Genomic DNA, 23,018 nt, shown 5'->3' with positions numbered 1-23,018 from the left:
TGTGCTCAAAAAGGGGTTAAATAAGCCACAGATAAATATCCTCCTTGTCTGGGCACAAATCCAGACCTCTGCTCCCCAAGGTGGGGCGATGCCGGCTGCCCGGCGGTCACTTCTGGAGACGGGGCTGGGAGGGACCCGCACTCCAAGGCCAGCTCTTGGGCACGCATCCCTGTAAAAGCAGCGGCGATTTGTGTCTCCTTGCCCGTGCAGGGCGGCTGTGCTGCGGTGCTGGCATTGCCACACGTTAAATGCGACACCAGCTGTGCCGTGCCGCGGGGGAGCCAGGTCACTCCGGCTTCGCCTCCTTCCATTATTGTAATTGCGTCTCTGCAAACCCAGCCCGGGGCGGAGGAGCAGTGCGGCCGGGACGCCGGGCTGAAGATGAATAATTCACTGCCTGGAAACAAAACCTTCAGCCTTAAAACCGATCAGTGCCCTGCTTGGCATCTGCTGCTGGGGATCGGCACGGGAAAGGTGCCAGGGAGGTGCCGGGGGAGTGGGAGTCGGTGGCCTCCCTCATGGCTGGAGCTGGGCAGATGCTCCAGCACCCCCATGGCAGGGACCTCCCTGTCACTTGCTGCTTTGCCTCCCCTTAACCTCCCGGGGTTTTGTTCTCTTCCCTTTTCTTGCTCTTCTTTTACCGAGACCAGAGAAGGGGATCTCCCTCGCTGTGCACGGCCGTCTCTCCACACCAGGGTCTGCAGCATCCGCCCTCAGCTCTGCCCACCGCCCGCTGCCATGGCCTCGGTGGGCATCAGTGCCCGACGTCTCCCTTTCAGCCCCGGGGTTTCTGTTTCCACCTTGTTCTGGGCCAGGACTGTGTGGAGCACCACCCCCCTCCCTGCAGCCCCCTGGGCCGCAGGCACCTCAAGACGGTGGTTTCCAGTGCACGAAGCTGCCGGCTGGGACCAAAGCTGCTGGCAGCTCCGGACAGGCAGAAGCTCCAGAACATGGCGAGGAGCGACCTCGTCCTTGCCTGCTCCAGCCCACTGCTCGGTCCTTGTCACCGTGGTCCTGGCCGCAAGCTGCCTGGAGCAGGCGGAGAAGGGGCTGCCCACCGGCATGGCCAGGAGGGTCTCGTAGGAGTGACGGTTCAGGGTGCCAGTGGGCAAAGCCTTCCCTGGGCTTGGGCAGCTGGTGGGCACCCAGTGGGCAGCCAACAGGCAGCGTGTCGCTGCTGGCAGTGGCTCAGCACCCTGACCTGGCCCAAAGGGGCTCGGCTACACCCAAACCCCATCCCAGCTCCCTGCCAGGTCCCAGCCCGGGCCGCTCGGGTGTCGGTGTCACTCTCCGTTACCCCCCGCCAAGGGCTCGCTGCACCGGGACTGTCGGTTCCTGGAGAGGCTGCGCCCCCCCCGCCCTGTCCCGGCCTGACGTCACCCTGGTACTCACAGGCAGCACGGCCCCCTCCGTGTCCCCTGGGACCTGCGCGGGGCAGGAGTGCGGCGGGATGAAGCCTGGAGCTCGCCCGCTGCTCACCCTCTGCCTCGCCAGCTGCCTCCTGGCCCCAGGTAAGTGGCGGAGGGGGTGGCGAGGGGCGCTGACCCCCACCCAGCCCTGGGTGCGGGAGATGGTCCCCCAGCCACTGCAAGCAGCAACATCTCCAGCTGGGGGGACAGGGTCGGTGGGATGGGGGGCTCGGGCTGGTGGGGAGGAGGGATGGGGGTCCCGGTGTGCTCCCCTACCCTGCTCTGCTGCCACTGGGTCCCCACGGCCAGGTCCTGGGCGTCCCTCGGGAGGGGTCCGGCTGCAACCCTGGCGCTCATGGCCACAGCCCCTCCAGCCCCGTCTGGGTCCCCGCAGGCTGCCGGGGGGCGCAGGGCAGGTTCGCCTACAAGCTGCTCCACGACCTCTTTGCCAACTACTCCAGCGCCCTGCGTCCCGTGAAAGACACAGACCGGGCGCTCAACGTCACCCTCCAGGTCACCCTCTCCCAGATCATCGACATGGTGAGTGACCAGACATGGCAGCGGCACCGGCACCGGCAGCCCAAGCCCAGCCAAATGAGAGCGTCCCTGTCACGCTCCTGGCCACTGCTTAGCCAGGCTCCCCCAGTGGGTCCCAGAGCTGATGCTCACCCCTCAAAACCAGCCCAGGTTTCTCCAGGTCAGCTCAGATGACTTCAAGACAGCTCAGACTGCCCAAAACCAGCACAGCTCAGACCCCTCAACACCAGCTCAGCCACCTCCCAAAATGAGCTCGGACCAGCTCAGATCTCTCCAATCCCCCCAAACCAGCACAGCCCCCTCGAAGGCAGCTCAGCCCTCAGGACCCTTGGAGAGGCCACCAGGCCCATGACCCATGCCCACCCTCTGCCCTCGGCAGGACGAGAGGAACCAGGTCCTCACCTCCTACCTGTGGGTCCGCCAGGCCTGGCTCGACGCCCACCTCACCTGGGACAAGGACGCCTACGATGGCATCGACAGCATCCGCATCCCCAGCAGCTACGTCTGGCGGCCAGACATCATCCTCTACAACAAGTGGGTTGTGCTCAGACCCCCCCACTGCTCCCGGAGCTGGGGGGGATCAGGCTGGGGCTGGGGGGGGCTGCACGGCGTATTGGCAAATTCGGGCTGCACTGCTGCACAAGTGGGGGGTCCTGGTGGGGGTGACACAGGGAGATGGTCACCCCAACTGGGTGACAAGTGGGGTCCAGGGGGTACAGGGGGGGCTGGCAGCAGCGAGATGTGCCTGGCACCGACCTGCCGGCTGGCATGTGCCACCGCGGGGGCGGCTGGGGCACCAAGCTCCCTCTTCGGGGAGCGGGGTGATGCGGGGAGGGGACACGGTGTTGGGGGAAACGCTCGGCCCTGGCCCCGCAGACCCTTGCCCCATGCGGGGCTCGGGGCCATCCCGGCCCCACAGCCGTCCCTCCCCCAGCGCCGACGACCGCTTCGGCAGCTCGATGGAGACCAACGTGGTGCTGCGTTCCGACGGGCACATCGTGTGGGACTCGCCCGCCATCACCAAGAGCTCCTGTAAGGTGGACGTCTCCTACTTCCCCTTTGACGGGCAGAGGTGCCGACTCACCTTTGGCTCCTGGACCTATAACGGGAACCAGATCGACCTCCACAACCGGCTGGACACGGGGGACCTGACGGATTTTGTGGAGAACGTGGAGTGGGAGGTGCTGGGCATGCCGGCCACAAGGAACGTCATCACCTATGGCTGCTGCTCCGAGCCCTACCCCGACGTCACCTACACCCTGCTCCTCCGCCGCCGCGCCTCCTTCTACATCTTCAACCTGCTCCTGCCCTGCATCATGGTCTCCTTCCTGGCGCCCCTCGGCTTCTACCTGCCGGCCGACTCGGGGGAGAAGGTCTCGCTGGGGGTGACGGTGCTGCTGGCCCTCACCGTCTTCCAGCTGCTGGTGGCAGAGAGCATGCCGCCCTCGGAGAGCGTCCCACTCATCGGTGAGCCTTGATGGCGCCCGGGACCGGGGCGTCTGTGCCAGTGTGATGGGCAGCACCCATGGGTGGCTTCAGTGTAGGGAGGGGGGTGTGGGTCTCTGCCCCCTCTGCCACAGAGTTACTGCCCGTTGCCCGCACAGGGAAGTACTACATCGCCACCATGACCATGATCACGGCCTCCACCGCGCTGACCATCTTCATCATGAACGTCCACCACTGCGGCCCGGGGGCCCGGCCTGTGCCCCCCTGGGCCAGGCGGCTCATCCTCCACCACATGGCCCGGCTCTGCTGCGTCTATGAGGTGGGCGAGAGCTGCAAGAGCCCCCAGCGGGCACCAGACGGGCGGGCAGGCAGGGGGGATGCCGGCGTGCCAGGGAAGAGCCCTGAGGAAGGGGAGGTGGGCGCTAAGGAAGGGGGCTGCCCCCAGGACCACTGCCTGTGCCACCACGACGGCCTGCTGAGGAATGTCGGCTACATCGCCGGCTGCTTCCGGCGCCACCGAGCTGCCCAGCACCGGACCAGCGAGTGGAAGAAGGTGGCTAAGGTGATGGACCGCTTCTTCATGTGGGTCTTCTTCCTCATGGTCTTCCTCATGAGCATGCTGGTCCTGGCCAAAGCTGCCTGACGGCCCCGTGGACCCACCGCCCCCATTCACCCACTGCCCACAACCCCCCCAGCACCAGCGGTGCCCACGGGTGCCCCATGAGGGTGGCTCGTCCTGAGCACCCCCCGTTCCCCGCAGAGCTGCAGGGTGGGAGCTCCACCAGCGCCAGGGAAGAGGAGCCCGACAGCGGGACCCCCGCCCCCACTGGGGCTGCCCCGGCTGCAGGGCTGAGGGGTCCCGGCCCCCCAGGCAGCTGCGCCAGCGTGTGTGCCCACATCCCCCCATTGCACTCTGCGCCCCTGGAAATAAACCCTGGAGCGTGCGTCCTGCCTCTCCTGCCTGGGGATTGGGGGGGGGGGGGTCCCGGCGCTTCGCTGCGTCACCGGCACCAGCGGGCGTGGGCTGGGGGTGTGCACGGAGCGGGCAGCAAAGCGGTGTGGGACCCTTCCCTCCGTGGGGCTGTGCCCGGTCCTTGCAGCCTCATCTGGAACCGTGCAGAGGCGGGAGGGCTGGGCAGAGCCTTTCCCTGCGTGGATGTGGATGGATAGATGGATGGATAGACAGACGGCATCGTCTGCCGCCCCGACAGCCAGGGGACACAGGGGGACACGGGGCGGGGGGGGGCGTGGGGCAAAGGAGGGAGGGACGTGGTCTCACCGAGCTGTGGGGCGCAGCCCGGGGGGACGCCGGGACGTGGCACGTAGCGCGGGGGGCGCAGGGAGACACGGGGTGCCGTCCCTGGGGGCAGCGGGCACGTCCCGGGGGGCTCGGGGAAGGGCGGGACGTGGGGACGCGGAGCCCACAGACACGGAGGGGCCGGGGCGGGGGCGGGGCCGGGGGCGGCTCCCGGTGAGTCACGGAGCTCCCGCCCGCCGCCCATAAAGCGCCGCCGGGACCGGGAGGGGCAACAGTCGGGGCTGGGGGGGCCCGGGAGTGAGAACCAGCCCGGTGCCTGTGGGGACCGTTCCGGGTGCTGGGGAGGTGGGGCACGTTCCCCCTTTGGTAGGGACTGCGCCTCTGGTCAGGGTCAGCCTGGCCCGGGGGGCAGCGGGGCCCTGGCAGCCCCTCTGACCCTGCGCCCCATCCGGCCTCAGGCGAGAGCGTGACGGTGTGGTGCGAGGCGGTGAGCAGCCTCCCCGAGCTCACGCTGCTCTACTGGCTGGGGAACGGCTCCTTCGTGGAGAAGCTGCACCCGGACGGGGCCGTGCACGAGGGGACGGTGCTGTGAGTACCGGGGTGGGGGGTCCCAGGGGTGCAGCGGGGCTGCCCGGGGCTCTGGGGCTGGCAGGGAGGGGCAGCCCTGGTCGGGGCAGGACCCGGTGCCCCCCATCCTGGGGAGGGTGTCATGGAGCTGGGAGCGGGGGCTGACGGGTCCCTGCTGGGTCCGCAGAGAGGAGCCGCGGGGCTCACGGGTGGCCCTGCGCCGTGACCTGCACATCGACTGCTTCGGCATCCAGCACCTGCACACCAACTTCACCTGCGTGGTGCTCAGCCCTCTCGGTGTCAACACCAGGGAGGTGCGGTGGCTGCACCCGGCACCGGCACGGGCCCCTGTGGAGAGCGGGGGGCTGGGCTGAGACCGGGGAGCAAATCGAGACGGGTGAGCATCCTGCAGTCCGGGTCCCCGCTCCCACGACCCTGCTCCACTGCATGGAGATGTGACACCTCCACAGAGGCCTGTCTCCGGGCCCCGCCGTGGGATCCGCATGGCCCCACGTCTGCCGGCCCCACTGTGCTAGGGGGGTCTCCCGGCGCCCCTCACCAAGGCAGGAGCGCTGCCCGGGCCGGCCCCAGGACCTGCCCGCAGCCGGCTGTGGGACCCCAGGGTTTATTAAAGCACATCAAGGCTGCCTGGTGTCGGCTGGTGTCACCCGTGTCCTGGGGACGGGGCTGCGCGTGGGTGCTGGGGGCACCTGTGGGGTGAGGAGGGAGGGAGAGGAGGGGGCTCTGGTGTGCACAGAGGGCAGGATCCGTCCCTGACCCCCTCCCAGCCCGGCGAGGGACTGGAGAGCCACAGACAGCCCTGCCCCTGCCCCTGCCCTGGGGATGCCTGGCCCCACGGCTGCACCCTGTGCCGGAGGAGGAGGAGGAGGAGGAGGAGAAGGAGGAGGTGGTGATGGGCTGCAGGCAGGGGACAGACCCCAGGAGGAGACACACACACCCCTCCGGACCCCTCGAGCAGGACCCGGGCTGCGGGCATCGCTCTGCGGGATGCTCTGGATGCGGGAGAGCTGGGGATGTGAGGGGGCTGGAGAAGACCCCGGCTGCAGCCCCCCCCCCCCCCCCCCCGAGCTGCCCCCAGCCCAGGGAGCCGCAGGAACCCCCGGAGACACCCCAGTCCCAGAGCAAATCTTTATTCCCGTGGGAGCCAGGGAAAGGTCTCGTCCCGGCTCCGCTGGCGTCCTGGGGCTGCCGGGGTGTCCCAGGGCCGGTGGCACCATGGCAGGGCTGAGCAGCGGGGCTGTCCCCGTGCCCCCAGCCCTCCTGCTGCCCCGTCCTGTCCCGCTGGCTCCGTGAAGCTGGTGGCTCCCGTTCCCGACCCCTTTCCCTCGCCATGGTGCCGTGGCAGCGGTGGCATCTCGGCTCAGGATCCCGCGGCGGCTGCCAGGGCCGCGGCTGCCAGGAGGAACCCCCAGAGGCGGGGGGGGTCCCCCTGGACGCTCCTGCCTGGGGGTGCCAGAGAGGGGGAGTCAGGGGCAGCCGGGGGGGAGGGGGCAGGGGGCCCGGCGGGGGTCTGCCCTCCCCAGCTGCAGGGGGGGCTCTGGGCTCACCTGCGCTGAAGACGCACGCCATGGTCTTGCATCTCTTCTCTGCCAAAGAAACCAACTGTTTGCACGGCTGCTGCACGCAACGTGCCGTGCCGCTCCTCACCCCTCCCCAGCCGTGCCACGCTGTGCCATGCCAGGCTGTGCCGTGCTCTGCCGCTAAGGGCCCCTTTGCAAACCCCAGGGGAGAGCGGCTGGGAGGCGTGCAAGGATGCGCGTCCAAAGGCAAGCTGCCCCCGTCGCCCTCCCCGCCATCGAGACCGCCTTTCCTGGCAGAGTTGGTGGGATGGGGCCACCCCCACTCCTGCACCCCACACCCCTGTGGCAGGGAGGGACCGTGCCCCCGGGAATTCACCTTTCACCCACTCGCAGTTGTAGGTGCTGCTTGCGCCCTGGGAGCGGAGCTGGATGAAGGCTCTGTTCCCATTGTGGGTGATTTTGGTGACATTGAAGATCTCAAAGGGCGGGATGAGGACCTCCTCCTCCGTGGGGAATAAGGAGAAGTTCCTGATGAGGACACCATAGCAGGTCTCCACCGAGAAGAAGGTGTCCTTGCCGAAATTCAAGGCTTTGTCTTCCCGTAGGGAGGCGGAGGTGAACTGGCCAAAGCGGATGGTTTGGTGCTGCTGGGCGGTGAAGCGGGTACCCTGGACACCCCGGTAGACGTGGTGGCATTTTTGGGGCTGGGTGTCCCGCAGGATACGCAGGGCCTCGCTCAGGAGGAAATGCAGCACCTTGAAGTTGAAGCTTTTCTGGTATTCCTCACGGGAGCGCCCGGCCACACGCACGGCTGCGTTGAACTCCCGGTACAGGTTGCATTCCCAGGTGTATGCCAGCAGGGCGACCACATGCTCTGGCCGCAGCGCTGGCACCTGGGAGATGTGGTGCTGCTTGCTCTGCCACTTAGCAGCAGCTTCCTTCCAGGCCTTGGCATAGTCCTTGTCGGTGAACTCGGTGCGGTTGAGCTCCTGCAGCTCCTTCTCCATCATGCGGCTGCAGCCCTGGTACTGGTCATCGAAGGAGCTGGGGGCCATGTCCAGTGCCACCTTCTTGACAGGGTTGAGGTCTGGGCAGTGCTGGGGTCTGGCAGTGTCCAGGGTCCCGGACAGCAGCACCAAGCCCAGCACCAGATGCTCCATGGCAGGCAGAGACCCCCCAGGAGAAGCACCCAGCTGCCGCAGTGCCGTGGGCAGGGAAGCAGCCGGTTCCTCCGCAAGCGGCTGGGGAAGTGGGGGAGTGAGAGCAGGGTCAGCTCGGGGAGGGCGGCAGGGCCTGTGAGGGGGCTGCGGAGAGAAGCGGGGCAGGCTGGGGGAAAGCACCCCCAGTTGCATCCCCAGCCAGGGGCACCCCGCTCGGCATACCTCCTGGCACCGGCCCAGACTTGCATGAAACCCTGCCAACGGGCGGGTGTCCCCGGCGCCTGGCACCATGGCCCTGGCAGCCGCAGGTCTGCAGCGTCCCCCGCCGGGAGCAAACCCCTGGGGACCCCCCCGCGGCACAGGGGTCGGGGTTCTGCTCCCCAGGTCCCACGGCACCCGGCCCCTTGGCGCCCGCCCGCTGCCAGAAGGAGAGGTGAGAATCGGCTGATCTTTCTTTTTATAGCAGCCCTGGCCAGGATTGCTGGGGCCCCGATCCAGCCCCCATCTCCCCGTTATTTTTACCTTCCCACGCCCCGAGCGCCCAGAGCAGCTGCTGCCCCCTCCTGCCCTGCAGCGCGGCTGCGGGGGACGGTCAGGAACCCCCCCGTGGGATAAATTCCCCTGCTGACCAGGGTGGTCTGGGGTGGGCACAGCTGACCCTGGCTAGGTGAGGGGATGCTGCAGCCTGCCGGCCATCGCACTGTCTCCCCGTTCCCCTTTCTCTTCCCCTTCCCATTCTTGTTTTCCTTCTCCTTCTCCCCCTCCCCTCTCCCCTCCTCTGAAGCCCCCCCCCAGGGTCCTGATCCTGCCCAGCTCCATGGGGCTGCTCCTGCCAAGACCTGTGTCCTTGTCCACATCTGCAGCCACGGCCGCATCCGTGTCCACCCCCGGCAGCTCCAGCTGGACCAGCACCTCCATCCTGCCGGGTGGGGTGGTACGGCTCCCTGGGCAGGTCCCACAGCAGGAGCCCCCTCTGCCCCCCGCCACTTCCCACCGCTGGGCCAGGGAGTCGATGGAGGCCAGCGGGGCCCACCAGGACAGGTGCTCCCTGCTCCACCCCTCCCTGCTCCCCCTGCACAGGAGGAGAGACGAGGCACCCTGCTGCACCCCCCGCCCACGTGGGTCCTCCCCCAGCACCAGCGGTGGCCGCGGGTGCCCCATGAGGGTGGCTCGTCCTGAGCACCCCCCGTTCCCCGCGGAGCTGCAGGGTGGGAGCTCCACCAGCGCCAGGGAAGAGGAGCCCGACAGCGGGACCCCCGCCCCCACTGGGGCTGCCCCGGCTGCAGGGCTGAGGGGTCCCGGCCCCCCTGGGGCATGAGCTATAGAGACAGACATAGAGCTCTAGAGATGCACAGAGCGAGCGGTACAGACAGACCGGCATACATACAGCTGTGTAGGCACCGCTGGCTGGCAGGACCCTGCTCCCCGAGTATGGAATACCCACCGGATCCCTTCTTCCTTTGACCAGTCTTGTACCACTGCAGCTGAAAAATGCTGAAACGTGCGACCAGTTATCGCTTTGAATCCCCTCAAGAAGGGGAAGTGTACTAAACCACTCCTTCAGACTAAGGACTGTATTTTTCCCAGTGGCAGCCGTGACGGCTCCAGCCATGGGAGCTCCTGAAATGACCTCCACTCCCACCAGTATGTATTTTTTACCCCCTGAGGGTCACAGTGGGCCAAAGTAGTCGATCTGCCAGGTGTGCCACAGTGTTTTCTTGTCCCGGACATGCAGCGGAGGTGCATTACTTGGACGGTCTTTGTTAAATTATAAACGACATCGTGAGTAGGTGGTTACCACTCGATCACGCGGCTTTACCGAGACGGGCCATCCTCGGGCTATACCTTCCCCATTCTCTACATCTGCAGTTCATTTAGGGGAAGGAGACTTTTGGCTTTCCTTTGCGCACAAGATAAACAAGCCCCAACACTGCACAAAAAATTCCTTTGCCTTTACCTTTTTTAATCTTTTGCTCGCTTCTACACTGGTCTATCCGCTCTACCACGTTGTCCTCATCTTTGCAAAATTTTTGGCCCCATTCTATTCCCACTCGGGATGGTGCGCACACGTATTTTCGCAGCAGTTTATCCACAGCAATCCTGTCCATGATGGCAATTTTACTGTCGCGTGAAGAGTACGAGTCTGACGCGTGGCTGAGGGGGGCCCTCCCGTTGAGTCCCCAGGTTCAGGAAGGACCCCCTTGCTTTCTCAACTCCTTCTCAGGAGACGAGGTGTGGCTAGGTCCAAAGTCCCAGACTTGCTCAACAGTTTATGTCTAAAGCGTTATGCATGTAGCCACTTAGCAAAGTCCACGTTTGCCTGTCGGAGCCCTCTCAAGGACCTTCACTGAGACACTGTCGCAAAGTCGAAAAGACAGGTCGTTTATTGGGGCGGCAGATAAAACAAGTTCAGAATTGTCACCGATAAATACACTTGGTGCAAAAATCCAGCTGGAGATAATAGTTCAGCGCTTTTGTTAACGGTACTTTCCCGGGGGAACACCTGACACAGTCAGAGGCGCAAGTCTTACCAAAGAGGCGTCCCTGCTTGGGGCGGCAGGGGAGAGGTCCAGGCCCGTCGACCCGTTCTCGTCCTCAGAATGGAGGGTTCTGAAAGCCAGATTTATACTGTTGGCGAGGTGGAACTCAGTCAAGTATTGTGTGCCGACTGGCCCTTGACAAGGCTTGTTGTGCCGTTGACTGGGGGAGGGGAGCAGTGGAGAAGGAAGGTGTTGGGTACAGAGGCTGTGAGGCCTCCCCTCAGCCCCCGCGTCACTTGGTTCCAGTGGCAGACCGTCAGGCACCACATCTGTCAAAAGGAGCAAGTCGCTCATCCCTCGCCTTCGGTCAGGACCCCTGCCTGGCCCCAGGGGCCCGTGGCCCCCCCCCAGGACCCCCAGGACCTTCTCTGCCAAGCCGCTTTCCAGCCGCGTGTCCCGGCCTGTGCTGGTGCCTGGCCCTGTTCCTCCCCAGGGGCCGCACTTTGCCCTTGTTGAACTTGATGAGGCTCCGTTTCTCCAGCCCACCCAGGGCCCCAGACGCCAGCACACCCGCTGGGGCACCAGCCACCCCCAGCCCCGGTTTTGTGGGTGCCAGTGGTGCCTGGTGCCAGCCCGTCCCCGCCGGGGTCGGGCACTGAGGGGGTTGCCCCCCCAGCCATGGCATGGGCCGTTGAACCACAGCATTAGGGATAGAGAAAATATTTATTTTCGTAACATTGGAGATGGGGGGGGGGTGCCCCAGGGGGGTTCCTGGCCCCAGGTGCCCCCGGCAGCTCAGTAGCAGGGGAACCTGTTGCTCTTCTGGGACCAGCGCTGCCACCACGGGGGCTTGCAGAAGCGGATGTGGAGGGGCCGGCAGCGGCGTCTCCACCAGGCCTTGAGGCAGCGCCAGAGCCAGGCGCAGCCCTCCCGCAGGCACCGTCCTGCCCAGCACGGCCCCGGGGCTGCCCGGCCACACTCCCGGCCCGGGGGGACCTGCTGCTGGGCACCACGCTCTGCCAGGGTGCTCCTGCCTGGCCCCATGGGGTTGCTGCTCTCTAGGCCCATGGGGCCGTGCCTCTTCACTTCCATGGGGCTCCTCCTGCCCAGCTCCATGGGGCTGCTTCTGCCTGGCTCCGTGGGGCTGCTGCTGCCCGGCTCTGTGGGGCTTCTCCTATCCAGCTCCGTGGGGCTGCTCCTGCCCAGCTCCTCAAGGCTTCTCCTGCCCTGCTCCACTGGGCTCTGCCTGCCCAGTTCCGTGGGGCTTCTCCTGCCTGGTTCCATGGGGCTTCTCCTGCCCTGCTCTGTGGGGCTGCTTCTGCCTGGCTCCCTCAGGCTGCTTCTGCCTGGTTCTCTAGGGCTTATCCTGCCCTGCTCCATGGGGCTGCTTCTGCCTGGCTCTGTGGGGCTCCTCCTGCCCTGCTCCACGGTGCTGCTTCTGTCTGCACCAGTGTCTTTGTCCTTCTCCACGTCCCCATCCGCAGCCTTGTCCATGTCCACGTCCACCTCCACATCCTCGTCCACCCATGGCAGCTCCACTTGAAGGCACTGGGGCCACGCTCTGGTCTCCAGCAGCCCCACCTGGACCAGCACCTCCTTCCTGGCGGGGTGGAGGGAGGGCTCCCCAGGGGGGATCCCACCGCAGGCTACCCCCGCCCCCCCTTGCCACAGGGCCAGCTCTGTCTGCAGCTGCTTGCATTGCTCTTCGGCCACTGCCTGGGTGTCCCGGAGAGTGCGGATGAGCTGGAGGACAAGCTGCCCCTTGGCCGTGGCTGTGGCCGTGGCCATGGCCATGGCTGGGCGGCTGCTGGGGGGCGGCTCCACGTCCACGGGGCTCTGCGGCCTGTCCTTGCCCTCCCCAGGGACCCGCTCTTGCTCCGTCCGCGGGGGCAGCTCCAGCGGGGGATCCTGGCCAAGGGCTGGCCCTGGCTCCGCCACCGGCCCCTCGGCAGCCTTGGGGGACCCCGAGCGGGTGAGCGCTGCCAGCTCCGCCATCACACCGGGCCAGGGCTCCGGGAAAGAGTAGAGGGAGCTGAGGGAAGAGGACCTGCTCCCCAACAGGGAGCCCAGGGAGTCCATGGAGGCCAGCGGGGCCCGCGGGGACAGGCGCTTCCTGCTCGAAGCCTCTGTGTTGTCCCTGCAGAAGAGGAGAAGGAAGAGATCCCCGCTGCACCCCGGCCCCTCCGGTGGGACCCGCGGGCAGCACCCCCCCTTGGCCGGCGGGCAGGGCTGCCCAATGCGGGCAGGGGCAGGGCACGGGGCGAGGGTCTGGGGCAGGATCTGGGGGTCTCCCCAGCACTCACCACATCTCCAGGGTCACCGTAGGCTTCCCCACTCCTCCATCTGCCAGGGTAGAAGCTGCTGAGGGATGAGACAGAGTGAGCGGCCGGCAGCCCCCAGCACAGCCCCGGGTCAGGGCTGCCGTGGGGTGTCGGCCGTTTGCAGGGCGCTCGGTGCCGGGGCCACTCACCACTCTGCTTCTCTGGCCGGGCTCTGGCCATGCTCATCCGACGCTTTGACTTCTTCCACCACTTCTGCAAGACCCCCAGAAGCTGGGTGATATGGGAACAGCTCCTGGCCCCACACCACAGTCCCCCACGACACTCCGCACCACGCCAGCCCACACCACCCCATGCCGTGCCGCGGTGCGTGCAATGTGGTGCGGTGCAACGGTCACCTACCCAGAGCCGCTTGGCCCGCAGCATGGCAGAGATCAGGCTGAGCTGCAGCACGAGCATCAGGAGCGGCAACAGCTCAGGCGGGGTGGGGATGTTGGAGCGCCCCATGGCACCGGCTGCGGTGCGGCCGTGGCACTCCGGTCACCAGCACAGGCCCACGGTGCGGGTCCCCGATGACCTCCTGGGTCCCCAGTGACGGGACCCCCAACACTGCTGGTGTGGCAGAGGCTGAGGCTGCAGTCTGCCGAGACGACGCCAGACTACGATGCACAGCGCCTGCTGCCTGCTCCCACGGGGCCCCCGCGCCCCTCTTTTAATAGTACAGCAGGCAGGCAGAGCCCCCCATTGTGACACGGGGCGCAGGCAGAGCCCCGCCTTTGTGACACCGGGCAGCACCCCACGCCCTTCCCGGGCGGTGTGGACAGATGCGAGGGGCTCAGGAGGGGCTGGGACGTCCCCCTGGAAATCAGGGGTGGTAGCTGATGGAAACCCAGTGTCTGCAGGATGGGGGACCCTGGCGGGGCTTCAGAGGAGGGGGAGAAGGAGGAGGAGGAGGGAAGGTGAAGGGGAAATGTGAAGGGTGGAGAGGAGGAGAAGGAGAAGGAGAAGGAGGAGGAGGAGGCAATGCCAGACAGGCTACAGCATCCCCTTGGCCAGCCGAGGTTTAAACACCACATCCCGTCTGCCCCAGCTTCTCCGCTCGCCGCTGGGGCTCTGGGGCCAGGCACGGCCCTGGGCTCCTGATGCGTTTCGGGGGTCCACATTGCCTGGGATTTTGCCCCCTGGGGGGCTCCCTGCCAGGTCCCCGAGGAAGGGGTGCAGGGACCGAATGGTTGCTTCGTTCCCCGTTTTGGATGGCTCAAGTGTGCGGCAAAACCTGCCCGGGTGATGGTGCCTATAAAGGAGCTCGGAGAGACCTCGGGGCCCCCTGGTCTGCCCGCACTGCCTGGGGTCACCCCACAGCCCCTGTCCTTTCTGCCCAGGGTTGGCTGAGCCTGTCCCTGCCATTGTGGGGGCGAGACAGGGCTGGGGATGCTCCTGGCGTTGGAGCCAGCTGTGCCTCGGGGCCCTGCTGGGATCCGCTGTGTGGGATGATGGCGTGGAGCTGGGGGCTTCACTCTGGGGTACCCCCCTCCCCAGCCTCGCGGGTGAGCATCACCGAGGTGGATTGGTGCTCCATCCCATTCACTGCACTGAACATTAGGATGGGATGCAAATTCACAGAACCCCAGACTGGTGGGGGCTGGCAGGAACCTCTGGAGATCGTCTAGTCCAACCCCCTGCCAAAGCAGGATCACCCAGATCAGGTTGCACAGGATGGCGTCCAGGCGGGTTTGGAATCTCTCCAGAGAAGGAGACTCCACAACCTCTCTGGGCAGCCTGTCCCAGGGCTCGGTCACCCGCAGAGGGAAGAAGTTTTTCCTCGTGCTCAGGTGGAACTTCCTGTGTTCCAGTTGGTGCCCGTTGCCCCTTGTCCTGTCGCTGGGCACCACTGAGAAGAGTCTGGCCCCTTCCTCTTGACACCCACCCTTTAGATATTGATAAGTGTTGATCAGATCCCCTCTCAGGCTTCTCTTCTCCAGGCTAACCAGCCCCAGCTCTCTCAGCCTTTCCTCACACCAGAGATGCTCCAGGCCCCTCCTCATCCTCGCAGCCCTCCGCTGGACTCTCCCCGGTAGTTCCCTGTCTGTCTGGAACTGGGGAGCCCAGACCTGGACACAGAACTCCAGCTGTGGCCTCACCAGGGCAGAGCAGAGCAGAGCAGAGGGGCAGGAGAACCTCCCTCGACCTGCTGGCCACGCTCTTCTCCATGCACCCCAGGACACCATTGGCCTTCTTGGCCACGAGGGCACGCTGCTGGTCATGGAGAGCTGCTTGTCCACCAGCACTCCCAGGTCCTTCTCCACAGCGCTGCTTCCCAGCAGGTCACCCCCAACCTGTCCTGGTGCTGGGGTTATTCCTCCCTGGGTGCAGGACCCTACACTTGCCCTTGTTGAATTTCATTGGGTTCCTCCCCACCCAACTCTCCAGCCTGTCCAGATGGCAGCGCAGCCTCCTGGAGTGTTGGCCACTCCTCCCAGTTCTGTATGGTCAGCAAACTTGCTGTCCCATCGTGCAGGTCATGGGTGAAGTCAAGGTATACAACATCCACTGCTCTCCCTTCATCCTCCCAGCTGGTCATGCCATCATAGAAGGCTATCAGGTTGGTCAGGCATGATTTCCCCTTAGGGAATCCATGCTGACCACTCGCAACAACCACCTTCTCCTCCACCACGTGCTTATTGATAACCCCCAGAATAACTTGTTCCATCAGCTTTCCAGGGATGGAGGTGAGGCTGACTGGCCTGTAGGTCCCCGAGTCCTCCTCCTTGCCGTTTTTGAAGACCAGAGTGACATTGGCTTTCCTCCAGTCCTCAGGCACCTCTCCTGTTCTCCATCACCTTTCAAAGATGACTGAGAGTGGCTTAGCAAGAACATCGGCCAGCTCCCTGAGCACTCATGGGGGCATCCCATCAGGGCCCATCGATTTTTGGATGTCGAGTTTGCCTAGATGTCCTCTGACCTGATCCTCCTCGACCAAGGGAAGATCTTCCTTTCTCCAGGCTTTCTCTCCTGCCTCCAGGGTCTGGGATTCCTGAGGGACGGCCTTAGCAGTAAAGACCAAACCAAAGGCGCCATTCAGTAACTCCGCCTTCTCTGTATCCTCCATCACCAGGGCACCCACCTCATTCAGCATGGGCCCACATTTTCCCTAGTCTTCCTTTTGCTGCTGAGGTACTTGAAAAAGCCCTCCTTATTGTCCTTGACATCCCTTGCCAGATTTAATTCCAAGTGGGCCTTAGCCTTCCTCGCTGCATCCCGACATTCTCTGACTACATCCCTCTATTCCTCCCAAGCAGCCGGCCCCTTTTTCCACAGTCTGTAAACTTCCTTCTTCCCTTGGAGTTTTTCCAGCGGCTCCTTGCTCATCCATGCAGGTCTCCTTCCCCCTTTGCTTGTTTTCCTGCTCTTCGGGATGCACCGATCTTGAGCTCAGAGGAAGTGGTGCTTGAATACTGACCAGCTCTCTTGGGCCCCCTTCCCTTCTAGACCCTAACCCATGGGATTCTCCCAAGGAGGATTTTGAAGAGGCCAAAGTCACTCTCCTCAAACTGATTGAGGGTCCCACCACCCATTGGTCTCAGGGTAGTCTTTAGCAGTCCATTGTATCGTTGGATTTTTCCAGAGGCTGGTGCATGATGGGGGATGTGATACACCCACTCAATGCCATGCTCTTTGGCCCAGGTGTCTATGAGGTTGTTCTGAAAATGAGTCCTGTTTTCTGACTCACTTCTTTCTGGGGTGCCATGTCACCACAGGACTTGCTTTTCAAGGCCCAGGATAGTGTTCCAGACAGTGGCATGGGACATGGGATATGTTTCTAGCCATCCAGTGGTTGCTTCCACCATTGTAAGCACATGGTACTGGCCTTGGTGGGTTTGTGGGAGTGTGATGTAGTCAATCTGCCAGGCCTCCCCATATTTATATTTCAGCCATCGTCCTCCATACCAGAGAGGCTTCACCCGCTTGGCTTGCTTGATTGCAGTGCATGTTTCACATTCATGGATAACCTGTGAGATGGAATCCAGGGTCAAGTCCACCCCTCGATCACGAGCCCATCTATATGTTGCATCTCTTCCTTGATGGCCTGAGGTATCATGAGCCCAATGAGCTATAAACAATTCATCCTTACATTGCCAGTCCAGATCTACCTGAGCCATTTCAATCTTAGCAGTCTGATCCACCTGATTGTTGTTTTGATGTTCCTCAGTGGCTCAACTCTTGGGCACGTAGGCATCTACATGATGTACTTCCACCACCAGCTTCTCTAGCCGGGCAGCGATATCTTGCCATAATTCGGCAGCCCAGATGGGTTTGCCTCTACGCTGCCAGTTGCTCTGCTTCCATTGCTGTAACCACCCCCACAGGGCATTGGCCACCATCCATGAATCAGTATACAGGTAGAGCATCGGCCAGTTTTCTCTTTCAGCAATGTCCAAAGCCAGCTGGATGGCTTTCACCTCTGCAAACTGGCTCGATTCACCTTCTCCTTCAGCAGCTTCTGTGACTCGTCATGTAGGACTCCACACAGCAGCATTCTGCCTCCAATGCTTTCCCACGATGCAACAGGACCCATCAGTGAAGAGGGCATATGGTTTCTCATCCTCTGTTAGTTTATTATATGGTGGGGCCTCTTCAGCACGTCACCTCCTCCTCTGGCAACATTCCGAAATCTTTGCCTTCTGGCCAGTCCATGATCACTTCCAAAATTCCTGGGTGACTGGGGTTTTCTGTTCGAGCCCGCTGTGTGATCAGTGCAACCCACTTACTCCACATAGCATCAGTTGCATGGTGCGTAGAGGGGACCCTCCCTTTGAACATCCAGCCCAGCACAATGCCTATGAAAGCTTGTGTTTCCGTTTTGTTGGTCAGCGGAGACATGGCTGCTATTTTGTTGATCACATCCATTGGGATCTGAAAACGCTCATCTTGCCATTTTATTCCTAAAAACTGGATCTCCTGTGCAGGCCCCTTGACCTTACTTCGTTTTATGGCAAAACCAGCTTTCAGCAGGATTTGGACTATGTTCTTCCCTTTCTCAGAGATTTCTTCTGCTGTGTTGCCCCATACAATGATGTCATCAATGTATTGCAAATGTTCTGGAGCTTCACCCTGTTCCAATGCAGTCTGGGTCAGTCCATGGCAAATGGTGGGCTGTGTTTCCACCCCTGGGGCAGTCAATTCCAGGTGTACTGGACAACCCTCCAAGTGAAGACAAACTGTGGCCTGCACTCTGCCACCAAAGGGATCGAGAAAAATGCATTAGCTATATCAATTGTGGCGTACCACTTGGCTGCCTTTGACTCCAGTTCATATTGAAGTTCCAGCATGTCTGGCACGGCAGCACTCATCAGCGGTGTGACTTCATTCAGGCCACAATTGTCTACTGTCAGCCTCCACTCTCCATTGGACTTCTGCACTGGCCATATGGGACTGTTGAAGGGTGAGCGGGTTCTGCTGATCACTCCCTGACTCACCAGTTGACGAATTAGCTTATGGATGGGAATCAGCGAGTATCGGTTGGTGCAGTATTGCCACCAGTGCACCGCTGTGGTAGCTATTGGTACCTGTTGTTCTTCAAACTTGAGCAACCCCACAACAGAAGGGTCCTCCGAGAGACCAGGCAAAGTAGACAATGGTTCAATTTCCCCCGTCTTGAAGGCAACACTTCCAAAAGCCCACCGGTATCCTTTTGGTTCCTTGAAATACCCTCTCCTGAGGTAGTCTATCCCCAGGATGCACAGAGCCTCTGGGCGAGTCGCAATGGGATGCTTTTCCCACTCATTCCCAGTAGCCAGCAAGATGTTGGTAACACCCAGCGGTTTGGCTACTGCTGAGCAGTGCCACATCCAGGCTCTCTCTCCAACATTTCTCCCCATCCCCGGCCACAGCAGTAGCTTGGGGGTGGGCAAGATCTTGGGAGGGCATGCAGCCAGGACAGCTGACCCAAGGGCTATTCCATACCAGATGATGGCTGATCAGCAATAAGAAGCTGAGACATAGGGGGAGGAACTGGGGGCATGCGTGGGTTTTTGACAACGTTTGTCTTCTGGAGCAACCGCTACATGGAATGAAGCCCTGCTTCCCGGGAAGTGGCCGGACAGCGCCTGCTGATGGGAGGTAGAGAATAATCTTCTGCTTCTGTTTTGCTTCCGTGCGTGGTCTTTTGCTGTATTAAACTGCCGTTATCTTGACCCACAAGTTTGGGGGTTTTTTTCCATGTTATTTTTCTCCCCACCCTGCCCTGCTGAGGAGGGGAGTGATAGAGCGGCTGGGTGGGCACCTGGTGTCCAGCCAAGGTTAAACCACCACACCCACTTCTGCAGCCGCTTGCGGAGGAACCGGCTGCTTCCCTGCCCACGGCACCGCGGCAGCTGGGTGCTTCTCCTGGGGGGGCTCTGCCTGCCATGGAGCATCTGGTGCTGGGCTTGGTGCTGCTGTCCGGGACCCTGGACACTGCCAGCCCCCAGCACTGGCAAGACCTCGACCCCGTCGAGAAGGTGGCACTGGACATGGCACCAGCTTCTTCGATGACCAGTACCAGGGCTGCAGCCGCATGATGGAGGAGGAGCTGGAGGAGCTCAACCAAACTGAGTTCACCAACAACAGAGTCTACGCCAGGGCCTGGACCTACGCCACTACTGAATGGCAGAGATGGAAGGCCCGCATCCGTGAGCTGCCAGCGCTGCGGCCAGACCATACGGTCGCCCTGATGGCATATATCCTGGATAGCAACGTGTACGGTGAGTTTGATGCAGCTGTACGTGTGGCCGGGCGCTCCCGCGAGGAATACCTGTGTGCCTTCCATTTCAAGGTGCTGCATTTCCTCCTGAGCGAGGCCCTGCGTATCCTGCGGGACACCCAGCCACAAAAATGCCACCACGTCTACCGAGGTGTAGACGTTCGCTTCACTGCCCGGCACCAACAATCCATCCGCTTCGGACAGTTCACCTCCACCTCCCTACGGAACGACAGCACCCAGCACTTCGGTCAGGACACCTTCTTTTCGATGGAGACCTGCTATGGTGTCCTCATCAGGAACTTCTCCTTATTCCCCACGGAGGAGGAGGTCCTCATCCCGCCCTTTGAGATCTTCAAGGTCACCAACATCACCCACAACGGGGACAGAGCCTTCATCCAGCTCCGCTCCCAGGGCGCAAGCAGCACCTACAACTGCGAGTGGGTGAAAGGTGAATTCCCGGGGGCACGGTCCCTCCCTGCCACAGGGGTGTGGGGTGCAGGAGTGGGGGTGGCCCCATCCCACCAACTCTGCCAGGAAAGGCGGTCTCGATGGCGGGGAGGGTGACGGGGGCAGCTTGCCTTTGGACGCGCATCCTTGCACGCCTCCCAGCCGCTCTCCCCTGGGGTTTGCAAAGGGGCCCTTAGCGGCAGAGCACGGCACAGCCTGGCATGGCACAGCGTGGCACGGCTGGGGAGGGGTGAGGAGCGGCACGGCACGTTGCGTGCAGCAGCCGTGCAAACGGTTGGTTTCTTTGGCAGAGAAAAGATCCAAGACCATGGCGTGCGTCTTCAGCGCAGGTGAGCCCAAAGCCCCCCCTGCAGCTGGGGAGGGCAGACCCCCGCCGGGCCCCCTGCCCCCTCCCCCCCGGCTGCCCCTGACTCCCCCTCTCTGGCACCCCCAGGCAGGAGCGTCCAGGGGGACCCCCCCCGCCTCTGGGGGTTCCTCCTGGCAGCCGCGGCCCTGGCAGCCGCCGCAGGATCCTGAGCCGAGATGCCACCGCTGCCACGGCACCATGGCGAGGGAAAGGGGTCGGGAACGGGAGCCACCAGCTTCACGGAGCCAGCGGGACAGGACGGGGCAGCAGGAGGGCTGGGGGCACGGGGACAGCCCCACTGCTCAGCCCTGCCATGGTGCCACCGGCCCTGGGACACCCCGGCAGCCCCAGGACGCCAGCGGAGCCGGGACGAGACCTTTCCCTGGCTCCCACGGGAATAAAGATTTGCTCTGGGACTGGGGTGTCTCCGGGGGTTCCTGCGGCTCCCTGGGCTGGGGGCAACTCGGGGGGGGGGGGGGGGGCTGCAGCCGGGGTCTTCTCCAGCCCCCTCACATCCCCAGCTCTCCCGCATCCAGAGCATCCCGCAGAGCGATGCCCGCAGCCCGGGTCCTGCTCGAGGGGTCCGGAGGGGTGTGTGTGTCTCCTCCTGGGGTCTGTCCCCTGCCTGCAGCCCATCACCACCTCCTCCTCCTCCTCCGGCACAGGGTGCAGCCGTGGGGCCAGGCATCCCCAGGGCAGGGGCAGGGGCAGGGCTGTCTGTGGCTCTCCTGTCCCTCGCCGGGCTGGGAGGGGGTCAGGGACGGATCCTGCCCTCTGTGCACACCAGAGCCGCCTCCTCTCCCTCCCTCCTCACCCCACAGGTGCCCCCAACACCCACGCGCAGCCCCGTCCCCAGGACACGGGTGACACCGGCCGACACCAGGCAGCCTTGATGTGCTTTAATAAACCCTGGGGTCCCACAGCCGGCTGCGGGCAGGTCCTGGGGCCGGCCCGGGCAGCGCTCCTGCCTTGGCGAGGGGCGCCGGGAGACCCCCCTAGCACAGTGGGGCCGGCAGACGTGGGGCCATGCGGATCCCATGGTGGGGCATGGAGACAGGCCTCTGTGGAGGTGTCACGTCCCCACACCCAGGGCTGCCCCTCCCTGCCAGCCCCGGAGCCCCGGGCAGCCCCACTGCACCCCTGGGACCCCCCACCCCGGTACTCACAGCACCGTCCCCTCGCGCACGGCCCCGTCCGGGTGCAGCTTCTCCACGAGGGAGCCGTTCCCCAGCCAGTAGAGCAGCGTGAGCTCGGGGAGGCTGCTCACCGCCTCGCACCACACCGTCACGCTCTCGCCTGAGGCCGGACGGGACGCAGGGTCAGAGGGGCTGCCAGGGCAGCTCCAGTGGGGGGTCCTGGCCAAGGGCTGGCCCTGCTTGTGCCACTGGCCCCTCGACAGCCTTGGGGTCCTGGGGGGCTCCCGAGCAGGCGAGCACTGCCAGCTCCACCATTCACATTGGGAGGGAGTAGAAGGAGCCCAGCGAAGAGGAGCTGTTCCCCGCCAAGCAGCCCAGGGAGTCTATGGAGGCCAGCGGGCCAAGACGGATTGGCGCTCCTTCCCATTCACTGCACTGAACGTTAGGATGGGATGCAAAGATGATGGTGTAAGCTTCCTATACGGATCTCGAATGGCGCAGACGTGCAAAAAATGCCACGTGCCAGCCCATTGGTGCCTGTGTCGGGTACGGGGTGTCTTGGTCCTGTAACCTGGAGAGGGGTCCCTGCTCAGGGGAAGGGGGTGGGGGAGCGGCGGCACCGGTGCTGCTCAGGGTGGGAGAGGGCGCCGTACCCGCCCGGTTTGGGGGGACCCTGCACCGCTGTGATGAGGTTTTGGGGTCTCACTTCTGCTCAGCCAGGGGCCTGTCTGCAGGCTGCCTCCCCCAGTGCTGACATGGGGGTCCCCGGGGAAGGATGCTGCTGCTGTGCTCCTCTCTCCCCGGTTCTCCCCAGGTGGTCCTGCAGGATGAGCCCCTCGCAGGCTCCGAGCCCCCCTGGGCTTTGCCACCCCTGTCCCTGTGTCTGTAAGCACCGCGACGGGGACGCTCCCTTGGCCCAGAGCTGCTCGTGCCGAAGCAGACAGGGACTGGTCTGTCCCCAGCCCTGCTGCCTGCACCCTGCCCTGCCTCCTGCCTTCTAAGCCCCTCCAAAGCCCGGGGGCTGCGGGCAGGGGCTGAAGTGCCGCGGATGCCCCTCGCCTCCACACCATCTGTGCCACAACCTGCCCCGTCCTCAGCAGCGCGACGGGGGGTCAGTGCAAGCACCGGGCCCCGGGTCAGCAGGGCCAGAGCTGGAGTCAGATGCCGCAGGAAAAGGCAGAGCCCCCGCGGGGCAGGACGGCACCCGCACCCAGCTTAAAGCAAAGGCAATTTATCCCACGGGGGGTTCCTGACTGTCCCCGGAGCCACGCTGCAGGGCAGGAGGGGGCAGCGGCTGCTCTGGGTGCTCGGGGGGTTGGAAGGCAAAAATAACCGGGAGGCGAGGGCTGGATCGCGGCCCCAGCAATCCTGGCCAGGGCTGCTATAAAAAGAAAGATCAGCTGATTCTCACCTCTCCTTCTGGCAGCGGGCGGGCGCCAAGGGGCCGGGTGCCGTGGGACCTGGGGAGCAGAACCCCGACCCTGGCGCGGGGCACAGGTAACGCTTCTTGCCAGGGGTCCCCAGGGGTTTGCTCCCGGCGGGGGACACCACAGACCTGCGGCTGCCAGGGCCATTGTGCCAGGCGCTGGGGACGCCCGCCCGTTGGCAGGGTTTCATGCAAGTCACGGGGTCGGGGTCTGGGCCGGTGC

At 63.9% G+C, this 23,018-nt stretch overlaps 4 protein-coding genes and 1 pseudogene across 6 annotated transcripts; 3 read left to right on the top strand and 2 right to left on the bottom strand.

The window, feature by feature from the left end:
- Nucleotides 1-1,450: 1,450 nt before the first annotated feature.
- On the top strand, nucleotides 1,451-4,278 carry CHRNA10 (cholinergic receptor nicotinic alpha 10 subunit). 2 transcript variants are annotated; one of them, XM_054840613.1, is made up of 5 exons: nucleotides 1,451-1,511; nucleotides 1,804-1,949; nucleotides 2,326-2,480; nucleotides 2,881-3,413; nucleotides 3,551-4,278. In XM_054840613.1, the coding sequence occupies exons 1-5, from the start codon at nucleotides 1,451-1,453 to the stop codon at nucleotides 4,033-4,035; spliced, it is 1,380 nt and encodes a 459-aa protein (XP_054696588.1). In that variant the 3' UTR covers nucleotides 4,036-4,278. The 2 variants fall into 2 exon arrangements, with proteins under 2 accessions (XP_054696588.1, XP_054696599.1); XM_054840624.1 differs by lacking the exon at nucleotides 1,451-1,511 and having other exon boundaries at nucleotides 1,832-1,949; nucleotides 2,902-3,413.
- On the top strand, nucleotides 4,113-5,864 carry LOC129206222 (cuticle collagen 13-like). Its single transcript, XM_054825122.1, has 4 exons — nucleotides 4,113-4,277; nucleotides 4,899-4,995; nucleotides 5,109-5,238; nucleotides 5,405-5,864. The coding sequence occupies exons 1-4, from the start codon at nucleotides 4,113-4,115 to the stop codon at nucleotides 5,589-5,591; spliced, it is 579 nt and encodes a 192-aa protein (XP_054681097.1). The 3' UTR covers nucleotides 5,592-5,864.
- A 441-nt stretch (nucleotides 5,865-6,305) lies between these two features.
- LOC129212266 (erythroblast NAD(P)(+)--arginine ADP-ribosyltransferase-like) lies at nucleotides 6,306-9,679 on the bottom strand. Of its 2 annotated transcripts, XM_054840639.1 has the most exons (4): nucleotides 9,306-9,679; nucleotides 7,135-7,999; nucleotides 6,786-6,824; nucleotides 6,306-6,681 (listed from the first exon to the last, which is right to left on the bottom strand). In XM_054840639.1, the coding sequence occupies exons 1-4, from the start codon at nucleotides 9,528-9,530 to the stop codon at nucleotides 6,599-6,601; spliced, it is 1,212 nt and encodes a 403-aa protein (XP_054696614.1). In that variant the 5' UTR covers nucleotides 9,531-9,679; the 3' UTR covers nucleotides 6,306-6,598. The 2 variants fall into 2 exon arrangements, 1 of the variants encoding a protein (XP_054696614.1); XR_008579126.1 differs by lacking the exons at nucleotides 6,306-6,681; nucleotides 6,786-6,824 and having other exon boundaries at nucleotides 7,957-8,062; nucleotides 8,266-9,679.
- A 1,514-nt stretch (nucleotides 9,680-11,193) lies between these two features.
- Nucleotides 11,194-22,929, bottom strand: LOC129206168 (proteoglycan 4-like). The gene is made up of 4 exons (XM_054825002.1): nucleotides 22,781-22,929; nucleotides 12,869-12,932; nucleotides 12,702-12,756; nucleotides 11,194-12,535 (listed from the first exon to the last, which is right to left on the bottom strand). Exons 2-4 carry the CDS (start codon nucleotides 12,903-12,905, stop codon nucleotides 11,194-11,196), a joined length of 1,434 nt encoding a protein of 477 aa, XP_054680977.1. The 5' UTR covers nucleotides 12,906-12,932; nucleotides 22,781-22,929.
- LOC129212297 (erythroblast NAD(P)(+)--arginine ADP-ribosyltransferase-like) lies at nucleotides 18,969-20,489 on the top strand (annotated as a pseudogene).
- Nucleotides 22,930-23,018: the final 89 nt, after the last annotated feature.

This window comes from Grus americana, chromosome 1 (assembly GCF_028858705.1).
Source record: "Grus americana isolate bGruAme1 chromosome 1, bGruAme1.mat, whole genome shotgun sequence".
NCBI classification, from domain to species: domain Eukaryota; kingdom Metazoa; phylum Chordata; class Aves; order Gruiformes; family Gruidae; genus Grus; species Grus americana.
The sequence above is the reverse complement of the archived record's forward strand: the minus strand, read 5'-3'. Positions and strand labels throughout refer to the sequence as shown.

Excerpts from the sequence above, each read along its gene's own strand:
- CHRNA10 (XM_054840613.1), top strand. The coding sequence starts at position 1,451 with ATGAAGCCTGGAGCTCGCCCGCTGCTCACCCTCTGCCTCGCCAGCTGC. Across the intron at positions 1,512-1,803 it reads CAGCTGCCTCCTGGCCCCAG|GCTGCCGGGGGGCGCAGGGC; the intron begins GTAAGTGGCGGA and ends GGGTCCCCGCAG. Across the intron at positions 3,414-3,550 it reads GGAGAGCGTCCCACTCATCG|GGAAGTACTACATCGCCACC; the intron begins GTGAGCCTTGAT and ends TTGCCCGCACAG.
- LOC129206222 (XM_054825122.1), top strand. The coding sequence starts at position 4,113 with ATGAGGGTGGCTCGTCCTGAGCACCCCCCGTTCCCCGCAGAGCTGCAG. Across the intron at positions 4,996-5,108 it reads CCGTTCCGGGTGCTGGGGAG|GCGAGAGCGTGACGGTGTGG; the intron begins GTGGGGCACGTT and ends ATCCGGCCTCAG. Across the intron at positions 5,239-5,404 it reads GTGCACGAGGGGACGGTGCT|AGAGGAGCCGCGGGGCTCAC; the intron begins GTGAGTACCGGG and ends CTGGGTCCGCAG.
- LOC129212266 (XM_054840639.1), bottom strand. The coding sequence starts at position 9,530 with ATGGCTGGAGCCGTCACGGCTGCCACTGGGAAAAATACAGTCCTTAGT. Across the intron at positions 8,000-9,305 it reads CCAGCGGTGCCTACACAGCT|CCGCTTGCGGAGGAACCGGC; the intron begins GTATGTATGCCG and ends CCACTTCCCCAG. Across the intron at positions 6,825-7,134 it reads CAACTGCGAGTGGGTGAAAG|AGAAGAGATGCAAGACCATG; the intron begins GTGAATTCCCGG and ends TTTCTTTGGCAG.
- LOC129206168 (XM_054825002.1), bottom strand. The coding sequence starts at position 12,905 with ATGAGCATGGCCAGAGCCCGGCCAGAGAAGCAGAGTG. Across the intron at positions 12,757-12,868 it reads CCGGCCAGAGAAGCAGAGTG|CTTCTACCCTGGCAGATGGA; the intron begins GTGAGTGGCCCC and ends ATCCCTCAGCAG. Across the intron at positions 12,536-12,701 it reads ACGGTGACCCTGGAGATGTG|GGACAACACAGAGGCTTCGA; the intron begins GTGAGTGCTGGG and ends CCTCTTCTGCAG.